The sequence below is a fragment of the Tachyglossus aculeatus genome, chromosome 23, assembly GCF_015852505.1.
Source record: "Tachyglossus aculeatus isolate mTacAcu1 chromosome 23, mTacAcu1.pri, whole genome shotgun sequence".
Lineage (NCBI taxonomy): Eukaryota > Metazoa > Chordata > Mammalia > Monotremata > Tachyglossidae > Tachyglossus > Tachyglossus aculeatus.
This window is the reverse complement of record NC_052088.1, coordinates 31,922,666-31,945,369: the sequence shown is the minus strand read 5'-3', so window position 1 is coordinate 31,945,369 and position 22,704 is coordinate 31,922,666. Positions and strand designations below refer to the sequence as shown.

General features: G+C 52.9%; 2 protein-coding genes across 4 annotated transcripts in view; one reads left to right on the top strand and one right to left on the bottom strand.

Annotated features, from left to right (window-relative positions):
- The window catches only part of MTREX (Mtr4 exosome RNA helicase), a 107,152-nt gene extending 99,226 nt beyond the window's left edge, over positions 1 to 7,926 (top strand). The window contains exons 26-27 of the mRNA XM_038765444.1: positions 6,583 to 6,687; positions 7,622 to 7,926. Of these exons, the coding sequence (XP_038621372.1) occupies positions 6,583 to 6,687; positions 7,622 to 7,674 (158 nt within the window). The 3' untranslated portion in view covers positions 7,675 to 7,926. The remainder of the gene's footprint in view (positions 1 to 6,582; positions 6,688 to 7,621) is intronic.
- The window catches only part of PLPP1 (phospholipid phosphatase 1), a 144,787-nt gene continuing 129,882 nt past the window's right edge, over positions 7,800 to 22,704 (bottom strand). For all 3 annotated transcript variants that reach the window (XM_038765440.1, XM_038765442.1, XM_038765443.1), the window contains 2 exons: positions 9,643 to 9,819; positions 7,800 to 8,330 (listed from right to left, as the gene is read on the bottom strand). In XM_038765440.1, coding sequence (XP_038621368.1) covers positions 8,199 to 8,330; positions 9,643 to 9,819 — 309 coding nt within the window. In that variant the 3' untranslated portion in view covers positions 7,800 to 8,198. The remainder of the gene's footprint in view (positions 8,331 to 9,642; positions 9,820 to 22,704) is intronic.

The following is a 22,704-nucleotide window of genomic DNA, read 5'->3' as shown; positions in this document are numbered from 1 at the left end:
CGGACACTCGTGTTCACGAACCTGGCGTCGCCTGGACAATTAGTCAGCTACCTGATCCTGCTCATGGAAACCCATGCCGAGCAGTGGCCTTCCTTCCAAACATGCCAACGTGCCCGTCATACGGCGTTCATCCTGGTATTGATGCAGACAGCATAGAGCCCCATCTCAGGTCCTCCCGACCACCTCGGCCTTTGGACAGGTGGGATTCCTGAGCGGGTCAAACCTTGCTCTCTGTCCAGAAACCACCCCAAACCCTCCCTGCCCCGGCGTCCCACTGTACCTGGGATCAGGGCTCCCTTTGGCTCGCTTGGTACCACACCAAGCCGGGGCAGTTGCAACTCTGAGAAAATGTTGGGTTTGATGAGGAGCGCTGCCAAACACGGGCCAAGAGCTGTCACTGGCTCATTAAATACCATCTTACTTTGTTTTCCATCTGCCAGATTCCTAAATACCACCTATGGCGTCTACCCTTCGAACCCCCTTCCCGGGCATAGTGTACGCAGGCTCAGCCTGAGGGAGAGGGGAGGTGGCTATTGGGACTCGAGTTTTTTTTAAAGAGAAAGCTGGATGTTCTCGGCACTTGGAGCCTTTGAAGGGTTTTGCAAACATTAGCCGGTTAACGTTGAGTTGGCCTAATGGAGGCCATGTGTCTTACGCCCTTCAGTGAGAATCGAACACGAGGCACAAAACAGGGAGCCAGCGGAGTGGATTTGGAAACACTGTAAACGAGTTATTAATCATCTTCGTTGTCACTCCCCAACAAATAGCGGGTTGGGGTTTGCCTTTGTCTCACCGTACGAAACCCGAAGGGAGCAGTCCATCGGGACATTTTGGGCCAGGGGCGGGGGTTCCCAAGCACCACGAAGGGCTCCGCGGGGTCTGTCCTCCCTCCCGCCCGCGCCTGGGTCCGTTTCCTCTCCGGGGGCCGTCGCTCACTCCTCTCCCAAGGGGCCCCACGAGATTTCCAAAAACGGAGCGGGTTTAGCAGCCGGGAAGAAAGTCTCATTAGGGAGAGGAATGCTTGCTCAACTTGTACCCGGCAGAAGCTTTGTTAAGCATGCCAGGGCGGTGTGCGATGCCAATTGTTTTCCCCTGAAACGGAGCCATGTGCACTGGGGCTGAGGGGAATGTTGCCATTTGGTCGCCTCCTCCCTTCCTTGGACAAGCATAGCCACCTCCCTAGGAAGGAAACTCTGAGGGGGTGGGTGGGGGGGGAGACTCGTGTGACTCAGTGCCCCCCGGCTGGTAGAGAGGCGGTTTGATTTATGGATGTCGACCGACAGGCCTCATCCGTCCAAAGGGAGGGAGCCGGGGTCCGGCGTTTCCCGGTGGAGGCGGGGAGGCGAGGGAACGCGAGAGAAGTTCAATATTTGTGCACATTCCTGGGCTGGAAGCCCCGAGTGTCCGATTGCCACGGCAGCCACCGTGTCTCTGGCTCTCCGGGGACCCCCTCGGTGGGCGACGGACACGGGGTCACGACACGGGGCCGCTTTCTCGGTCGAATACCTCCGTGGTGGTTTTCATAAATCTACACATCCCGAAGGCCTCTCGGCGGGAGGAATGACGGTCGGCCCGAGGCCGGGGGGCCGGTCCACCCACGGTTCTCCAATGTCCGTCCCACCCCCCGGGATCCAGGCTTGGGGTGGCCGTCGGGGAACCTCTGACCCCTGAGTCGGGTCACGGCTGCCACCGTGTTCTTCGGAGGCGGTCAGCCCTTCCCCTCCTACAGCCTGGGAAGCGGCTTGGTCGGGGATCGGCATTGGCCACTGGCGTTGAGCACGGGGATTTGCAGCTCGGGGGCGTGTGAGGGGGTGGGGGTGCGGCACCTCTGGAAAAATCAATCAATCAGTCGTATTTATTGAGTGCTTACTGTGTGCAAAGCACTGTACTAAGCGCTTGGGAAGTACAAGTTGCAACATATAGAGACGGTCCGTACCCAACAGTGGGCTCACAGTCTAGAAGCTGAGGAAGGTCCGACGGGGCCTCACAGGGGAGGAAGAGAGAGGTGCAGATGGAAACTTGGGGTCCGTTTTCGTCCTCCCCACCTCCGGTGTACACAGGGAAAGAGTCCCCCGAGCAACCCAGCGGGCCGAACCCTTGCTTGGTGGTTATCCGCGGCCTCCCGTCAGCTGATGGGAACGCCCTGCGTGGCCCCGGCCTGGTCCTGTTTGAACGTGAGTCTAGGGTCCCCTCTGACCCAAAAGTCTTGGGGTCTGGCAAGCCCCAGCCTCGGCAGGCCAGCCCTTGGCCTTGAGGGAGAGACCCAAGGTGACCATCCAAGTCCCAGGGGGACTTGAATGAATGTCCGATTGGGCGGGGGGCGGGCGGGGAGTGGTTTCCTGTTGCAGCCGGGGCAGGCTGGGGCCAAAGGGAAAGAGCGGCGGGGGGCCCCGGGGGCATCTCCGTCCCCCACGGAAATGGCGCTGACAGGGCTCTGTAGCCCAGCCCTTGGACAGGAGAGCTGGGGCCCAGAAGGCTCCTCTGCAGATTTTCCATCTGGAAACCTGAGCCTCTGCGGCAGGACTGCACAACTGGATTCTGCCCCGGCAGAGCCGGGCAGGGCCAGGGGCAGGGGCAGGGTTGAGTTTGGGGCTCTGTGAGCGTGCAGTGGCAGCGGCAGCGACGGGGCTGTGGGAATGGGCCGGTCGCCCCCTGATTTTGCTCTGGAAACTCGTCTCCGTAATCCTCCTCCCTCTGGTCGCCACCTCGCTAGTCCTGGGCCGGGCCGCTCCATCGGGAGCCGTCGCCGCAGCGAGCTCCGAGCTTGCGGAGGCCATCCAGGTGGGCTTTGGGGGGCTGGGGGCTCCCCCGGATGCGGCCCCTGCCCCAGCCTTCCCTGGGAGGGCCGTCACGTCACGTTTCTTGGCGATTGATACCCAGAAAGTGGCTCTCCCTCTGGCTTTCCCACCGTGAGGAGAAGAGGAAGACATCCTGGGCTGGGATGGTGAAGGACTGGTTTTCCACAATCCCTCCTCCTCTTCCTCTTCCTCCTTGCAACCCGAGGCCCCTGCAGCGGGGGGTGGGGAGGGTAAGCAGCTGAAGGGGAGGCTTCCCAAAGCAGGACTGACCGTCACCCGCCGGCCCCCAGCCGCTGGGCCCACCCGAGCAGCAGCATCGGCTCCGGGAGGCCCCTGCGTAGCCGGCCACTATGCCAGTGGCCACTAACCCTTTACATTCCCTGTCACCCATCACCTGCCTTCCTCCTGCCTCGTCTGGAAGAGGCAGCGTTTTGTCTGCCAGCTCTGTTGTACTCTCCCAAGCACTCAGTACAGCGCTCGGCACGTAGTAAGCGCTCGATAAATACCCCGTTGATTGATTGATTAGCAGAGGTAGGATCCCAAGGTGGGGCATCGGTGGCTCATCGTTGCCTGGGGTTAGAGGTCAGTGAGCAAAACCAGGCAGCCTCCTGTGGGGAAGGGGGTGGAGAGAGGGGCCACCTGGGCTCTGACTCGGGGCTGTGATGGACAAAACTCTGTGGATCTTATCAGCTTGTCATCATCATCATCATCATCATCAATTGTATTTATTGAGCACTTACTGTGTGCAGAGCACTGTACTAAGCGCTTGGGAAGTACAAATTGGCAACATATAGAGACAGTCCCTACCCAACAGTGGGCTCACAGTCTAAAAGGGGGAGACAGAGAACAAAACCAAACATACTAACGAAATAAAATAAATAGAATAGATATGTACAAATAAAATAAATAAATAAATAGAGTAAAAAATATGTACAAACATATGTACATATATACAGGTGCTGTGGGGAAGGGAAGGAGGTAAGATGGGGGGGATGGAGAGGGGGACGAGGGGGAGAGGAAGGAAGGGGCTCAGTGTGGGAAGGCCTCCTGGAGGAGGTGAGCTCTCAGCAGGGCCTTGAAGGGAGGAAGAGAGCTAGCTTGGCGGAGGGGCAGAGGGATTGGGGGCATTCCAGACCCGGGGGATGACGTGGGCCGGGGGTCGATGGCGGGACAGGCGAGAGCGTGGTACGGTGAGGGCAGCTAATGGGGCTTTCAGAGGCATCTCCCAAGCATCTGCCCGGGGCAAAGAGAGGTTATCCTTGTTTTCTCTTCCTTTAGTGACCCTGGGTCATTGTCATCCAACTTATTTATTGAGCGCTTTACTGTGTTCTAAGCGCCTGGGAGAGTACAGTGCGGCAGAGTTGGTAGACACATTCCCTGCCCACATTAGTAGAAGTAAATTACAGATATTTACATCAGCGGTGTGGGGCTGAGGAAGGAGCGAAGCAGCGTGGCTCAGTGGAAAGAGCCCGGGCTTTGGAGTCAGAGGTCATGGGTTCGAATCCCGACTCCGCCACATGTCTGCTGTGTGACCTTGGGCAAGTCACTTAACTTCTCTGGGCCTCAGTTACCTCATCTGTAAAATGGGGATTAAGACTGTGAGCCCCACATGGGACAACCTGATCACCCTGTATCCTCCCCAGCGCTTAGAACAGTGCTTTGCACATAGTAAGTGCTTAACAAATGCCAATTATTATTATTATAATTATAAAGGGTGCGAATCCAAGTGCAAGAGAATGGGAGAAGAGGAAATGAGGGCTTAGTTGGGGAAGGCCTCAGTGGCATCTATTGAGCATTTTTGTGCAAAGCACCGTATTAAGCACTTGGGAGTGTACAGTAGAATTAATCAATCATATTTATTGAGCGCTTACTGTGTGCAGAGCACTGTACTAAGCGCTTGGGAAGTACAAGTTGAATTAAGTCGGTAGACACAATCTTTGTCCACAAGGCGTGTACATATCTGTAACGGGACAGACATGAAAATAAATCAAGGGGAGGGGAAACGTAAGTGCTGGTCGTGGGCAGGGAATGTGTCTGCCCACTCGGTTGTCTGCTCCCAACCTCTTAGTCCAGTGCTCTGCACACAGTAAGTGCTCAATAAATAATATTGATGATGCTGTGGGGTGGGTGGGGGCTGTGGCTAGAGGTGCAAATCTGAGTCTATAGGCGCCGCAGGGGTTGGGCGGGAAGGGTGATAAGAGGGTTTAGTCAGGGAAGGCCTCTACGGAGGAGATGTTCCGGTTCCAGTCTCTTGTGCCATATAGTAATGATAGTAATGGTGATGATATTTGTTAAACGCTATGTGCCAGGCACTATACTAAGTGCTGGGGTGAATATGAGCAAATCGAGTTGGACACAGTCCCTGCTGTCCCATGTGGGGCTCCCGGGCTCAATCCCCATTTTACAGATGAGGTGACTGAGGCCGGAGCAGTGAAGTGACTTGCCCGGAGTCACACAGCGGGAAGCAGCGTGGCTCAGTGGAAAGAGCCCGGGCTTTGGAGTCAGAGGTCCTGGGTTCGAATCCCGACTCTGCCACATGTCTGCTGTGTGACCTTGGGCAGGTCACTTAACTTCTCTGAGCCTGTTACCTCATCTGTAAAATGGGGGTTAAGACTGTGAGCCCCACGTGGGACAACTTGATCACATTGTATCCCCCCCCAGCGCTTAGAACAGTGCTCTGCACATAGTAAGCGCTTAACAAATGCCATCATTATTATTATTATTATTATTACTATTATTATTATTATTATTATTATTATAAGTGGCGGAGCTGAGATGAGAACCCACTCCCAAGCCCATGCTGTATCCTCTAGGGCACGCTGCTGCTGCTGCTGCTGCTCTGGTAGCAAGCCAGCTATAAAACGTACGATTCAAAGAACAGCAGTGATCCTGAGTAGTTGCCCATGGTGGTGGCGAGGGTTTTCATCAAAGGCAAAGCCCTCCTGTCAGTGGCACGAGATGGTAACCGTTTGTCGACAAGCGGCCATAAAGCAGCCCCGAGGTCATTTGGAAATGGGATCGACGGATCATCATCATCAATCGTGTTTATTGAGCGCTTACTATGTGCAGAGCACTGTACTAAGCGCTTGGGAAGTACAAATCGGCAACATATAGAGACAGTCCCTACCCACCAGTGGGCTCACAGTCTAAAAGGGGGAGACAGAGAACAAAACCAAACATACTAACAAAATAAAATAAATAGGATAGATATGTACAAGTAAAATGAATAAATAAATAAATATGTACAAACATATATACATATATACAGGTGCTGTGGGGAAGGGAAGGAGGTAAGAGAGGGGGACGAGTGGGAGAGGAAGGAAGGGGCTCAGTCTGGGAAGGCCTCCTGGAGGAGGTGAGCTCTCAGCAGGGCCTTGAATGGAACGAAAGGGGAACCAAGACCCCCGGAGACTCATCCTGGAGGTCTGGCTCCCCTTCTCCGGTTTTCCTCACCTTGCCAAGTCCCCTTTCTCCAGATAAAGTCGGTCTCGCGTGGGACGTGGGGCGCCTTGAGCCTCTCCAGGGGGGAGGGCGGGGGGAAGGTGCCGTTCTACTAACCGCCTTGATGGATGGATTTGGGCGCGGGCGGGCGGCTGCAGGATGAGCGCCGTTTAATCCGCCCACGCTCCGTGGGGAGGCGGTCATGGGGTCAGAGAACGCCAGCGAGAGGTTGGGCGGGGGCCAGATGTTTGGCCTCGCTCCTTTGGGGCCAATCGGGCCATTTATAATTGCAATCGATGAAATGTGCTTTACGAGGGCTTCTCCCCCCGTCTGCCTCTGGCAGGGAGTATAATTCGCTGCATGAGGCGCCTGGAAGAATTGCTGCGTCAGATGTGTCAAGCAGCAAAGGCCATTGGGAACACCGAACTGGAAAACAAATTTGCAGAAGGTGCGTATCTAAGCGAAAAACCGGAGCCTAATGGGCGGGACTGTTGGGGAAACGGCTTCTTCGTTATCCCAAACTGGGGAACCTTGGGGGAGAGCAGCGGGGCTGGGGCAGGAGCAGAGAACGCTGATACGAACTGTTCGAAGAACCCCCTTTTTTTAAAAAAAAAAAAAAGTAAGCATCTACATTGTGCCAGGCGTTGTACTAAGCACTGGGATAGAGACACTTTATTTTATTTTGTCGGTATGTTTGGTTTTGTCCTCTGTCTCCCCCTTTTTTTTTAAAAAAAAAAAAGTAAGCATCTACATTGTGCCAGGCGTTGTACTAAGCACTGGGATAGAGACACTTTATTTTATTTTGGTAGTATGTTTGGTTTTGTCCTCTGTCTCCCCCTTTTAGACTGTGAGCCCAATGTCGGGTAGGGACTGTCTCTCTATGTTGCCAATTTGTACTTCCCAAGCGCTTAGTACAGTGCTCTGCACATAGTAAGCGCTCAATAAATATGATTGATTGATTGATTGAGACAAGCTCATCAGCTTGGACACAGCCCATATCCCACATGGGGATCACAGTCTTCATCCCCATTTGACAGATGAGGGAACTGAGGCGAGTTAGCCAAGGTCACACAGCAGATGAGCGGCGGAGCCGGAATTAAAACGCGGAGTCCTCTGACTCCCAAGCTGGAGCGCTTTCCATTAGGCCACACTGCTTCCCTAACCTACCTTGGGGGGGTGAAAGTGGGGGTGTAGGGCTTCAGTGCGGGGAGAGACACTCCCCCACCCCAGGATCACTTCCTGCTGTGTGGCCCCTACAGCAGAGAGAATTGAGGGGCCTGGCTGCTGGGGGGGGATTACAGTGCCATCCCCTCGTCTCCCCGGGCAAGATTCCCACTCCGGCCCACGCCAAACCTTACCCCAGACCTCCTTCTCCCCCTCAGGAATTACCAAAATCAAGAGAGACATCGTGTTCGCTGCAAGTCTGTATCTCTAAGCAGTGTGCGACGTGAGGACTCGTACGGATGCACCAACAGGACAACTTCTCCCTTTCCGCCTCAGTGAGCAGCTGTTTCTTTTGCCCTTCCCCCCCCCCCCCACTTTCCCCATTCCAAGACAGAATTCCAGTTATAAACCTTTTAATTTGTGTTGTATTTTAAACCGAGCACGGTTCTAGCCAAGCACATCACATACATGTTTGTACATAAAAAGCATTTACCACGTTATTTTAATAAAAAAAAAAAATTTACAGGTGGCTAGTTGTTTTCTTTTTAAGTGAAAGGCTTGAAATTTTTTTTTTTCTTTAAATGAGTTTTAAAGCTAGGAGATAACCATTGATGTTAAATGTGACTATATACATAGGTAAAGTGGATATCCAAGACGTATAGTAGCAGCAGTCCATTTCATTTGTACGTCAGGAAGAAATTAGCATCATCTTTCCTGCTGATGTCGTTTTTCCACCAGACAACCTGCCGATTCCACAGGCCTGCCCACCCCCGGCGCCCACCCGCCCTCCGCCTTTCAGGGCTGGTGATTGCTCCCGTAGTGATTGCCGTTCGTGGGGGTCTCGTGCAAAGTGGTGTGCGAGTCCTCTTCTTTCCTTTGCTTGAAGGAACAGGCTCTCTCTTTGAAGAAATCGGAGACATACGCCACCTGAACAGAAGAGGCAATGCGAGATGAAATCAGTGGCGTCCCTGGGTAAAATTCACAAATTTGGGGTGGCGAGCCCGAGAGCTGGTCTTTAAGGGTGGGCTATAAGTCTGGCCCACTGGTTGTGTTTTCCTGGCGGGGTGGGGGTGACCTGGCTTCTGCCATGTTTCCCAGACCGGGGAGGGGGGATCGGCCGACCCCGGGGAGGCCGCGGCCGCCCTAGCCCGGCTGTTACGGCCCGCGGTGCCATCTGAAATCCCGAATTCGGGGAGGAGCCCGGCCATCCGGCTGCATCTAGGGGAGGATGGGGCACGGTGGGGCAGAGCACGGGGCTCCTGGCCCTCTTTTAGGCCTCTGCTGCTCATCAGCACACACCCCCCACCCCGTCCCCGCTTCTGAGGGAAAGCCAGTCAGTCAAATTTATGGAGTGCTTACTGTGTGTTGGGAGAGTACAGTATAACAGACACAGTCTCTGCCCACAGCGAGCTTACAGCTTAGAGGGGAAACGGGTTAGAAGGGCCGTGGCCCCAACAGGAGGGTGTCCGGTTGTGTGGCCTTGGGGGTGGGGGGATGAGAGAGAGCGAGAGCCTGAGTGTGAGCATGAGCACGTGCGTGCCAGCACCCCTGCCGCTGACCGACCGGAAAGGATTTCCTTTACCTCGAAACAGAGAAACACTTCAGCTGAACCCTTTCCCGTTACCGATCAACCCAAAGTCAACATCCAGTTCCTGACACCTGCTCATTTGCCCGTGTTGTTTGGCCACCTCCCTGAACCTCCAGTGCCATCCTGGGGCAAGGGAAGCAATTTTTTTTCCCCCCTTCCCACAAGGCACACTTCCTAAATGATGTAATATATATATAACATATACGTTGCCAATTTGTACTTCCCAAGCGCTTAGTACAGTGCTCTGCACACAGTAAGCGCTCAATAAATACGATTGATGATGATGATGATGTAAGGGAAGTGTATCGCCTAGATAGCAATTACTCTAGAAGCAAGCGTGGCCTAGTGGAGAGACCACGGGCCTGGATTCTAATTCTGCCTCCGCCACTTGTCTCCTCTGTGACCCCGGGTAAGTCGCTTCCCTTCTCCGGTTCCCTCGTCGGTAAAGTGGGGATTAAGACCGTGAGCCCCGTACGGGACGCGGGCTGGGTCCAACGCGATTAGCTTGTCTCTGCCCCTGTGCTTGGTACACGGTGCTTAAACAATACCGCTTTAAAACCCAAAAAGGTGGAAAACGGAGAGCTAGTCTCCGTCCAGCTTCAGCTGCTACAAACCAGATGTTTAGAAGTACCCCTTGGCTTTCATACTTACGATGAGCACGGCGACCACGGCTCCCTGTATGAGCCCCGTCAAAACATCGCTCCAGTGGTGTTTATAGTCGGAAACCCGCGAGAGGCCCACGTAGATGGAGGACGCCACGAGGCCGAACTGGAGGGTGGGTCGTGCCAGTCTCGCCCAGTCGCCTTTCATTCGGGCCTGAAGGTAAAGCTGGAATGCGGAGGGGAGGGAAAGGTCACCGGTGGGAAGCCATCTCCTCTCCACACCTGTTTAATCCGCGCCACTGTTATCCAAACTGCTCTCCAACCCACTCAATCAATCAATCAATCAATCGTATTTATTGAGCGCTTACTATGTGCAGAGCACTGTACTAAGCGCTTGGGAAGTACAAATTGGCATCACATAGAGACAGTCCCTACCCAACAGTGGGCTCACAGTCTAAAAGGGGGAGACAGAGAACAGAACCAAACATACCAACAAAATAAAATAAGTAGGATAGAAATGTACAAGTAAAATAAATAAATAAATAGAGTAATAAATATGTACAACCATATATACATATATACAGGTGCTGTGGGGAAGGGCTTAGTACAAGCCCTTAGTACTTAGTACTTAGTACAAGCCCTTAGTTCCCAAGCGCTTAGTACAGTGCTCTGCACATAGTAAGCGCTCAATAAATACAATTGATGATGATATATGTTTGTACAGATTTATTACTCTATTTCACTTGTACATATGTACTATTCTATTTTATTAATGATTTGTATATAACCATAATTCTATTTATTCTGATGGTATTGACACCTGTCTACTTGTTTTGTTTTGTTCTTTGTCTCCCATTTCTAGACTGTGAGCCCACGGTTGGGTAGGGACCGTCCCTAGATGTTGCCAACTTGTAGTTCCCAAGCGCTTAGTACAGTGCTCTGCACACAGTAAGCGCTCGATAAATACGATTGCATGAATGTGCAAAGCACCCCAATCAACAAGTAAAGTGTGGCTTTCAAGTATTTAAACAAAAAGCCAGTCTCTTTCATCATCATCATCAGTCGTATTTATTGAGCGCTTACTGTGTGCAGAGCACTGTACTGAGCGCTTGGGAAGTACAAATTTGCAACATATACAGTCATCATCATCATCATCAATCGTATTTATTGAGCGCTTACTATGTGCAGAGCACTGTACTAAGCGCTTGGGAAGTACAAATTGGCAACATATAGAGACAGTCCCTACCCAACAGTGGACTCACAGTCTAAAAAGGGGAGACAGAGAACAAAACCAAACATACTAACAAAATAAAATAAATAGAATAGATATGTACAAGTAAAACTCATTAGGCCCATCAAAGTCTTTTGCTTGTTGGTGTCTGAAATGGGGAGGGGCAGAAGGAGGTGGGGGGGGGGGTCCCCAAAGTTGTAAACTAATTAAATAGTTAACTTTAAACAGTACCTCTTATCCAGAAGTATCATAAACCCAGTCAGGGTTGTTTGTAAAGGTCAAATAGTTTCATGTCTCTAAAGTGATAGGGGCCAGCCTGTTCCCTTCTATGGAGTGGAAGGATTCCAGTCACTAAAAGCAACCAGACAACCCACTGGCTGCAGCTACATAATCCCTTTTGCTCGGGCGGTGGTGTTTGCTCTAGTTCCTAACGCCCCGGCTTTCAACTAGTACAAAAAGCCCTGGCTCCCATTTTCAAGAGCAGCTCTTTCTCCGAGTGCAGGGCGTTGACTTGCAGCCGTCCGAAAGGGTGCTGTGAAGAATTGCGCTGAAAAAACCGCCCAAGGGACACAGGGCTGCAAGCGAGGAATCCTACCGACTTGAAAAAGCAGGAGGAAAAAAGGCCCCCGTTCTACCCGTGGCTTGATTCCATCCCCGGCTCCTTTTTTTCCCCCTTTTTAGAGTCAGCGTTCCCATCTTGCGTTGGTTACCGCTTTACCCGAAACTCCAGTTGACAGTGGAGTGGAAAAGCTTTCTGTGCTTTCTCTCCACAGATGTTTGGGGGCACAGGAGGGCCTCGGCTGCTGGTGGCTAAAATCATCCCAGCTGAGAGAGGGACGGGAGCGGGGGTTGAATTGCGCTAAGCGCTGCGGCAGGACTGAGCCGAAGGCCAAAGGAGTGGTCCCGAAGGATGCTTTCTGAAGCCACCGTTGCTCATCATCAATCGTATTTATTGAGCGCTTACTGTGTGCAGAGCACTGTACTGAGAGCTTGGGAAGTACAAGTTGGCAACACATAGAGACAGTCCCTACCCAACACTGGGCTCACAGTCTAAAAGGGAAGACTTTTCTTCCCTTTCTCTGCTGCTCAGAGCAGTGGTGGTTAGGGCGTGGGCCTGAGAGTTGGAAGGGAATGAATTCTAATCCCTGCTCTGCCACTCGTCTGAAGCAGCGGGGCTCAGTGGAAAGAGCCCGGGCTTGGGAGTTGGAGGTCATGGGTTCTAATCCCAACTCCAGCACCCGTCAGCTGAGTGACTTTGGGCAAGTCACTTCTGCACACAGTAAGCGCTTAACAAATGTCATCGTTATTATTATTCTCTGGGCCTCAGTTCCCTCATCTGTAAAATGGGGATGAAGACTGAGAGCCCCACGTGGGACAACCTGATCACCCTGTGTCCTCCCCAGCGCTTAGAACAGTGCTTTGCACATAGTAAGCGCTTAACAAATGCCATCATCATTATTATTGTCTGCTTTTTGATCTGGGCGAAGTCATTTCACTTCTCTGGGCCTCGGTTCTTTCATCTGTAAAAAGGGGATTGAGACTGGGAGCCCCACACGGGGCTGTGTCTAACCCGATTTGCTTGTCTCCACCCCAGCGCTTAGTACAGCGCCTGGCACATCATCATCATCAATCGTATTTATTGAGCGCTTACTGTGTGCAGAGCAGTGTACTAAGCGCTTGGGAAGCACAAGTTGGCAACATATAGAGACAGTCCCTACCCAACATAGTAAGTGCTTAAGAAATACTGCAACTATGATTATTGTTGTTATTAGCTGCAGTGAACAGTTGCACTGATGAGGCTCGACAGCCTTAGCCTGTAGCTCCCTTCCTCTCTCGCTCTCCACTTTCCAGGACGGAGGAGAATCTGACATGATTCAAGCTGCAGGTCCGCCCTCTAATGAGCCTAGGGGACAACCTCAAGGTCTAGAAAGCTGATGGCTTTAGTGGACCTAAAAGAGGTACCATTTAATAATTCCCTCAACCAAGAGGTACCAATAATTCCCTCAACCAAGTTGCTGCGGTGCACTGCCAAGCTTCACTGATGAAAACACAATGTGGTCATCGCCCACCCCTCCATCACTCATCATCATCAATCGTATTTATTGAGCGCTTACTAGGTGCAGAGCACTGTACTAAGCGCTTGGGAAGTACAAATTGGCAACATATAGAGACAGTCCCTACCCAGCAGTGGGCTCACAGTCTAAAAGGGGGAGCCAGAGAACAAAACCAAACATACTAACAAAATAAAATAAATAGAATAGATATGTACAAATAAATTAAATAAATATATAGAGTAAAAAAAAAATATGTACATATATACAGGTGCTGTGGGGAAGGGAGGGAGGTAAGATGGGATGGAGAGGGGGACGAGGGGGAGAGGAAGGAAGGGGCTCAGTCTGGGAAGGCCTCCTGGAGGAGGTTCATTCATTCATTCATATTTACTGAGCGCTTACTGTGTGCAGAGCACTGTACTAAGCGCTTGGGAAGTACAAGTTGGCAACATAGAGAGACAGTCCCTACCCAACAATGGGCTCACAGTCTAGAATGGTGCCAGCATTTCCTGGCACCAAATGGGCACTTACTGACAATATGTTGCAAGGCTGGTTTAAATGGAGAAGCAGCATGGCCTACGGGGAAGAGCACAGGCATGGGAGGCAGAGGACCTGGGTTCTAATCCTGCCAGTCAACTGCAAAGTCACTCAACTTCTCTGTTCCTCAGTTCTCCTGTTCTTCCTCCTAATAATAATAACAATAATAATAATAATGATGGCATTTGTTAAGTGCTTACTATGTGCAAAGCACTGTTCTAAGTGCTGGGGAGGTTACAAGGTGATCAGGTTGTCCCATGGGGAGCTCACAGTTTTAATGATTGATTTTTCACTGTTTCCTTCTTTAGACCTGGATTTTTTTTGGCTTTTGTTTTTTTTTTTTTTTTTTGATTTCACACTTCTCCCAGCCAGGAGCCAAATCTATGGAATGACCTTAAGTTGAACGATGACTTTGCCCCTAACAGGCCCTGCGGCCAACAGAGCTGAAATAGCCCGTGCTCTTTTAGCCAGCAGCTGCTGCTGTTGCCGTGTAAACTTTCTCATCACAGAATGGTCCAAAATGTTTCCACTCCGTCGCCCGAGCTTAATGCTTCCAAAGGTGTAACCCGCAGGGTGAAACAATCCCCCATGGATTATGGGGGAATGGAGAAAAGGATTGTAAAGACACAGGTTGGTATGTGATCCGGGGAGAACACTTCTCCCTTCGGGAAACTGTTGAAAACTGATGATTCTCATCTGTCTGGGCTTGTGGGAGTGGGAGGTCTGGCTGAAGGTGGGGGGCTTGGACTGACTGATTGATTGGTCTAGATGTGGCTTCTCAAATCAATTTGATTCATTCATTCAATCGTGTTTATTGAGTATTTGCTACGTGGAGAGCACTATGCTAAAGGCTTGGGAGAGTACAACGATAGACACATTCCCTGCCCACAACGAGCTTAGAGTTTAGAGGGGGAGACAGGCATGAACCGAAATAAATCAATGACAGATCTGTACATAAGTGCTGTGGGGCCGAGAGGGGGAATGAGTAAAGCGGGGGGGGGATAAGAGCGTTGCAGAAGGGAGTGGGAGAAGAGGAAAGGAGGGTTTAGGCAGGGAAGGCTAAGAAGGCTGAGACCCTAGAATAGCTCCAGCCCCCGCCGTCCCAGGATCAGAAAGGTCTAGGGTTACAATGTGGAAATAGTCCACCCCTGTTTATACAGGAATCCCAAGCGCAATGCATGTTGTTGCTTCCTTTGCTTAATACTGGTGGTATTCGTTAAGTGCTTACTATGAGAAGCAGCGTGGTTTAGTGGAAAGAGCCCGGTCTTGGGAGTCAGAGGTTATTCAATCAATCGTACTTATTGGGTGCTTACTGTGTGCAGAGCAATCAATCAATCGTATTTATTGAGCGCTGTACTAAGCGCTTGGGAAGTACAAGTTGGCAACACATAGAGACGGTCCCTACCCAACAGTGGGCTCACAGTCTAGAAGTTGGATCGCCCTCTTCACCAATGCCGGCACCAGACTGGGGACTCAAGGGAGTCTCGGCAGCGGAGACCAGAGTCCTAGTAAAAAACATAATAAAATAATACTCACGGTATTTGATAAATTTGTTAAATGCTCATTAAGGATGAGGGCCAGGGTAAGGTGGAGGAGCCAGATGGGGTAGGAGGGCCAGGACCGGGCAGTGGAGAATGGCCAAGACCAAGCGCTTGGGAAGTACAAGTTGGCAACATATACAGCCACTACCCAACAGTGGGCTCACAGTCTAAAATAATAATAATAATAATAATGGTATTTGTTAAGCACTTACTATGTGCCAAGCACTGTTTTAAGAGGTGACTAGATACAAGGTAAACAGGTTGTCCCACATGGGGCTCACAGTCTTAGTCTCCATTTTCCAGATGAGGTAACTGAGGCCCAGAGAAGTTAAGTGACTTGGCCAAAGTCACACAGCTGATAAGTGGCGGATCTGGGATTAGAAACCACGACCTCTGACTCCCAAGCCCGAGCTCTTTCCACTGCGCCATGCTGCTTCACTATCTTGCTGCTAACTTGCTTGCTTGCAAGGTCTATCTTGCTGCAGACCTCTGGTTATTGGTTCTAATTCCAGCATTGCCACTTATCAGCTCTGTGACTTTGGCCAAGTCACTTAACTTCTCTGTGCCTCCGTTCCCTCATCTGGAAAATGGGGATTAAGACGGTGAGCCCCACTTGGGACAACCTGATTACCTTGTATCTACCCCAGTGCTTGGAGCAGTGCTTGGTACATAGTAACCGCTTAACAAATACCATCATCATTATTATTACTGCGTGCCAGGCACTGTTCTAAGTACTGGGGAAGATACAAGCAGATCGGGTTGGACACGGTCCCTGTCCCATGTAGGGCTCAAGGTCTTGATCCCCGTTTTACAGATGAGGTGACTGAGGCCCAGAGAAGTGTAGTGACTTGCCCAGGGTCCCCCAGCAGACAAGTGGCGGAGCCGGGATTAGGAGCCAGCCCCTTCCGACTCCCAGGCCGGGCTGTCTCCGCTAGGCCGCTCTGCTTCTCCGAAGAAATGCTCCTTCGCCCCCTCGGGCGTTGTGGAATCGGTGGGTCGGCGGCCCCCTCGGCCCACCCCTTCCCCACCTGACGAACCCCGGCACGATGAGCTGTCTGGGCTGAGGTTCCCCGCTGGCCGCCAGCTCACAATAGCCACCAGGTACTAAAGGTTGAGTTTCAGCTCCTCGTGGGCAGGGAACGTGTCTGCCGTCTGTCCTACTGTACTCTCCCAAGCGCTCTGCGTACAGTAAGCGCTCAATAAATACAATCGATCAGGGCCATCCAGTTGCCCCAGTGACCCCAGCCTCTCCCTTTCCCTCTTGCACCAACACCCCGCCTTGCTGCTGCTCCCCTCTCCCCCGGCTGGCTTCTTTTCTTTAAATGTTCCATCCTCTTCTTCGTCGTTGCCCCGGGGCGCGCTGGCTCCTTCACCCCAAAAGGTGCGGGCCAGCGGCCCGCCCTGGTCCTGGCCGCCCCCGCTCACCTCGCGGGCCGCTTCTCGGAGACGGAGCGTGGCCCGCGGGGCCCGTGGCTGCCGGCGGCGGAGAGCAAACCAGAAGCTAAAGGGTCCCCACTGGGCAGTGGGCTGCGCTGAGCTGCCCTGAGAGGCGGGTGCCCAAGACCTTGATATCCCTGCTGGATGGAACCCAAGAGCCGCGGCCAGCCTGCTCTGCGCTCCCCTGGGGAAAGGGGTCACCTGTCCCAGCCCGCCTGGACCTCCAGAGCCAAGCAGAGCCCAAGGTGAGATGGAAGGGAAGGGAAGGGAAGAAGGGAAGGGAAGGGAAGGCTTCCCAAACGCGGCTGCTGAGTCCAGAGCCAATCCCTGGGCTTCCCCACGGGGGACATCCATCCATCCACCCGTGCCATCTGAGTGCTTGCCATTTACAAAGCACTGCACTAAACATTTGGGAGAGTACAAAGCTAAAAAGGAAGGAGCGGGGCCTAGGTGGCAGGGGATCCGGGTACTACTCCTGGTTCTGCTACTGACCCGCTCCAGGACCTTGGCTCAGTCTCTTCATTTCTCTGTGCCTCAGTTTCCTCATCTGGAAAATAAGGCTTCAGTACCTGGTCTCCCTCCTACTTAGACTGTGAACCCCAAGCGAGACAGGGATTGGGTCTGACCTGTTTATCCTGTACCTACTACAGTGCTTAACAAATGCCTTAATTATTATGATTATTATTATAAGTAGTAGTAGTATTTATTATTCTATTTATTTTATTCATGATGTGTATAGCTACATGTTTTGTTTTGTTGTCTTTCTCCCCCTTCTAGACTGTGAGCCCACTGTTGGGTAGGGACCGTCTCTATATGTTGCCAACTTGTACTTCCCAAGAGTTTAGTACAGTGCTCTGCACATAGGAAGCGCTCAATAAATTTGATTGAATGAATTAAGGCCAGGCCCAGCCCAGTCCTACAGTTGCCTAGGCTCCTCTCTAGGATAGGGGGAGGGCTGTCATCAGCGGTATGGGCGCAGTCTGGGAAGTCCGTATCAGTAGCTGGAAACCTGAGCCGCCGGGCCTGACGAAACCCAATGGGGCAAAGCAGGCTCTGAGGCCAAACCGAAGGCCGCCGTTTATGGTCACCGGCGGGAGACCAGAAGGAGTTCTACGGTGCTCTAGGTTGGAAGCCCCTGGTGGGTAGGGAACGGAACGAAACGAGTCTATCACCTCTCTTGTTTCGTACTCTCCCAACTGCCTAGGACGGGCTCTGCATACGGTGAGCGCTCGATAAAGATGGACTGACTGACAGAAGGAAGCCACCAGGCACTCCAGCTTGGGCAAGCGTAGGGCAGACTTGGCCTCGCGGTGGGGGACGACAGCGTCATCGCGGACCAAGGGGCCTGGCCGTGGCTTCGGCCTAAAACGGGTCGGGTTGGACGCCCACCTTCGGGGAGGAGGGCGGCCGCCTCGCGGTTTCTCCAGGAGCCCCGCGGCCTGGGTCCGAGACCATGCGCCGGCCCCGGACGGACCGTGAGGAGCGCGGGGCTCATTGCTTCTGCCTGTGCTGACGTGGCTGCGCTGCCACAGGGCGGGAGGGGGAGGGGAAGGAAGCTAGTGGCTTAGCTGTACTGGCCCAAGTTAAGCCCCTCGGTCCGTCCCCCCCCACCACGTCTACTGGTACGTGCTAAAATGGCTTGGAGCTGTCCAGACAACCCCCAGCTCCGCAGCTGCTCCTTCTGCTCCAGTCCATCGGCCGGTCAGTCAGTCAGTCGTGTTTACTGAATGTTTACTGTGTGCAGTGCAATCTACTAATTGCTTGGGAGAGTACAGAACAACGATATATAACAGACACATTACCTGTCTACAACCAGCTCACAGTTTAGAGGGGGCGACGGTCATTATAATCTGCCAACCCCCTCCCCCTGCAACCACCCGGGCCTAAACGTTGGGCTTTCCCGCCGCTTGCTTTGCCCCGAGTCAATCAATCAATCGTGTTTATTGAGCGCTTACTTTGTGCAGAGCACTGTACTAAGCGCTTGGGAAGTACAAGTTGGCAACATATAGAGACAGTCCCTACCCAACAGTGGGCTCACAGTCTAAAAGGGGCTCCAGAGTCCCACGGGAAAAGGCAGCCTGTAACCCACCTCTTCTGGCCTCGGTGGCACGGGGGCGGAGGCCACCCAGCGCCAAAGGGCAGCGGAGGTTCTACGACCCGCGCTTCCCGGTGGGGGGGGACGGACTTCTGCCACTGGCTCCTCATCACCGCCAACCAGACGTTTCCTTGCCAGCTTCGTGCCAGGATGGGTGACGAGGCAGCCGGACTAGAGCGGCAGGCGGGTGCCAACACGGAGACGTGCCGGCCTCCGGCCGGCCGCAGGTGCCCACGCTGCCCTTCCCTGGAACGGAAGACCTCCTCCGTTGGGAACCCTGAGCCCTGTCCCAGCCCAGCCCTACCCCACTCCATTCCCGCATTCCCGGCCTCACTTCCTGTCGGGAGCGCCAGGCCCCGGTCATCCTGTTGCTCGCCCCCGGATGCAGCTTGTGTGACTGTGCCTGACTTTGGCCCGCAGGGCTTTGGGCTCCTCCCCGACACAGGAAACGGTGAGGTCTGGTGAAACCCTGCCCTTGGTGGGCCCTTCCCTGACCAGTGACCTGGCCCTTTTGGGAACAGCTGACACGGACTCTGTTCCACTGTCAACTTTGCCGTTCAAACCCCTCGCTCTAGTTCTCTTCTCCTTTCAGCTCTCCCGCCACGTCGGCCAGCTCGGAATCGGCCCATCTGACCAAAGTCGCTTTCCCCACAACTTGGCTCCCCCGCCCGCTGCTCTGTTTTTTGTTTTTTAACGGTATTTGTTAAGCGCTTACTATGGGCCAGCCATTGTATTAAGAGCTGGGGCAGATACGACCTAATCAGGTTGAACCCAGGCTCATTGTGGGCCGGGAAAGTGTCTAATACTGTACTCTCCCAAAAGCTTAGCACGGTGCTCTGCACACAGTAAGTGTTCAAGAAATACAACTGATGGACTGAATCCCTGTTCCACATGGGACTCACCGTCTTCATCCCCACTTGACAGCTGAGGGAACTGAGGCCCAGAGAGGTAAGTGACTTGCCCAAGGCCACCCAGCAGACAAGCGGTGGAGCCGGGATCAGGACCCAGGGGTCCGTCTGCCTCTCGGGCCACTAGGTCCCACCGCTCCTGTTATGAAACAAGACAGTGAGGCCGGGGCCCGATGCTTTTTCCTTTGCAGCGGACAGATGCTCCGTGCAGGAGAAGCCCCGCGGCGTTGTCGCCGTCGAGAGCCAAGGGTTCAGACGAGCTGCACCGGAATAGGGCAGAAAAAGGAAAGGACTGGTGAGCTCGCCTTCGACCCTGGCCCAGGGTGCCACGGGGCCCGCAGAGAAAGGTGAGTCATCGCTCAAGGAGCCTAGTTTTGGCGCTGAGGCGTCTGTTCTACATAAGGCAAGAGCTGGACAGCAAGGGGACAGCTGGGAATCTGGAAGCAGAAACGAAAGCCGAGCCCACGGCAAGTCAGTGTTTCCACTGCTCGGGCTCGGGGGCCACGGTGGCTGCCGCTTTCCGTTTCTCTGCCCCACCTCTGGGATCTCGGGGGCCTGAGGCATTGCAAAAACTGACCTCTTCACTTGGACCCGTCCCTCTTTAATCATAGCTCCGCACCTAGGTGGAAATGCCGATCCGATTACCCCAACTCGTGTTTGGTCGAGTTGATTTCTTCTTCGTCATTTTCCCCCCTGATGCCCTCCCCAGGGAAGTTTCCAGGGCTGGGCCCTACGGCCCCTCTCCTTCCCTAGATGCTCGGCTGCTGGGCAGGGCCCTGCCCACCCAGAGGAGTGCAGGGAAACTCAGGGGCGCCTGGGGAAAGGGAGGAGAGACAGAGAGAGAACACACCAGTTCAGACTTTCTTTCCTAGGATGCTTCACTTTGCTTGGCTCCCATTCAGGGAGAGAAAGATGCCACTAGAAAGTCAAGGACAAAGGTGAGGTGTTTCAGGGAAGCTGAGGAAGACGAAAATGGGGAATGTCCAGGAGGAAAATCAGGGTTGCAATCTGAGAGTGGTTGTTAAAGATTGGGGACAGTGAGTCAAAGGGCGGCCTGCGATCGAGAGATTGCATCTTGCCTGTTACCTCAAGGACTGAAGGTTGGAGTGTAGGAACTAACTTCTGGCTTCACCGCTCATTTGAGATGGAAAGGTCTGAGGTGGCCTCGAGTGAGGAGAGCCTCTTGGACGATGGTTCGCCTTTCTTTATCCTTCAGCTATGGTGCCAAAAGCTACTGGCCTTTGACCTCAGCTTAGAAAAGAAACCAGGTGAAAGGCAGGCCTCAGTCTCCTTGCCCAGGCAAAAATATAGCAAATGCCCTGGGATGAGCGTTTCTCTCTCTGGGGCGGGGGTCAGGTCCCTGGAGAGGATCGTAAAGATTTTTCGGAGGGGGTGGAGACAGTGCCATTTGCAAAGCTCCAGAAAGCTGTTTGGCGAGGCTGGTGGTAGCCGGATTAGCTGCACACCCTGCAGACAAAATACTTGGGGTTGTGCTGGACGGTGATGGGAAATGGGTCAATTAATCAATCCAATTTACTTGGCCCCCCAACTGTGGAGACTCTGACGAGGAACCTGGGAAATGGGGTCTCATCTACTGGGGCAGAGGCATCATCAAGAAATCTTTGAGATGGTCAGCCAAAAGCAGTTCCTGGGAGTCAGAAGGAATTCGGAGGCATTGAGAATTTGGGTTCTAATCCTGTCTGCTGGGTGACCTTGGGCAAGTCATTTCACTGTTCCTCAGTTCCCTCATCTGTAGAACGGGGATTAAGAGTGTGAGCCCCATGTGGGACAGGGACTGTGTTCAACTTGATTAGCTTGTATCTACTCCAGTGCTTAGTACAGGGCCTGTCACAGAATAAACGCTTAACAAATAGCATTTTTTTTTTAAAAAAAGGTGGCTAATAAGGCTGGAGGAAACCAAGATTCTATCTATACCATCCTTCACTCAGGAAGCCCTTCGCCACTTGAAGACGGTCATCGCTCCTTGGGAGCAGGAAATGTGTCTACCACTCTGTTGCACTGTACTCTCCCGAGCATCTCGCACAGTGCTCTGCACACAGTAAGCGCTCAATACGTAAGGATAATTGATCAGAACAGAGATGAATGCTGCCTCCAAATTCAACTCCCCAGCACTATCCATCCAATGGACACAAGACGTAGAACGATCCAGCTGAGAAGGGAAAGACAGTTTGGAAATACGGGGGCATAAGGGACTGAGCTTCCCGCCAAATGGAAGGATCATAAAATGGGCGGTGAGCGGAGCTTCGAGGGCAGGTCCTCGTAGCTCCTGCTGTGCAGATGAATGTCGTGGCAAGGCGCCCCAGGATGAGAGAGCCCGGGGCACCATCAGCCCCTGGCACTGAGCAGAAGCTCATCCCGCTGCTGCTGGGGACACAGAAGCGGGGATGGCAGCAGGTTACCCAATCAGCTGCTACTGGGCACAGAAATAATAATAATAATAATAATGATGATGGCATTTGTTAAGCGCTTACTATGTGCCAAGAACTGTTCTAAGTGCTGGAGGGGGATACAAGCTAATCAGGTTGTCCCACATGGGGCTCACAGTCTTCATCCCCATTTTCCAGATGAGGCAACTGAGGCCCAGAGAAGTGAAGTGACTTGCCCAAAGTCACCCAGCCGACAAGTGGCAGGGCTGGGATTAGAAGCCACGACCTCTGACTCCCAAGCCCGGGCTCTTTCCACTGAGCCACGCTGCTTCTCCGGCCGCGGTCGTCTTCCAAAGGTCCACTGCTGTGATGAAAGCCCAGCCTGGCTAGCAGCGAGCGGAAGAGGGGCTGATCTCCTGGAGCAGAGGGGCCAAGATGCCCAGAAGCAGGTGCGGAATGGCAAACACTAACGCGGACCAGAGCCATCTTTACGGGTACGTGGCGGTGACCAGATTGTGGAGCGGGGGATTGGTCTCTTGCCAGCGGGGATCCCTCAGGCAGTAGCATCACCTTCTTTGTAGCTTCTCAGAACCTCCATCTCAGAACCGAAATCTCAAACCTCTTATGTCGGCCAAGTTCCCTTCCTTATCCGGAAACTGCAAGACTTTCACTTAGCGTTAATTTTATTTTACGAAGCTACAGGAGGGACACTATTTCACCAGAATGGAATTTATTCCAACCAGAGACTACAGCTTCCTTTTTATAACTCAGGGACCCATATCTGAAACCTCGGTACATAACCTTGGTTCTACAACCAAGGGCAGCAGTTCTCCTTACCTAAAAAGTGAACAGGTCTCACTCCCTGGCTCCCCTCTGTCTCCGCTTCTACAGTCTTCATCGTTCTGCTCGGTAATAATAATGTCG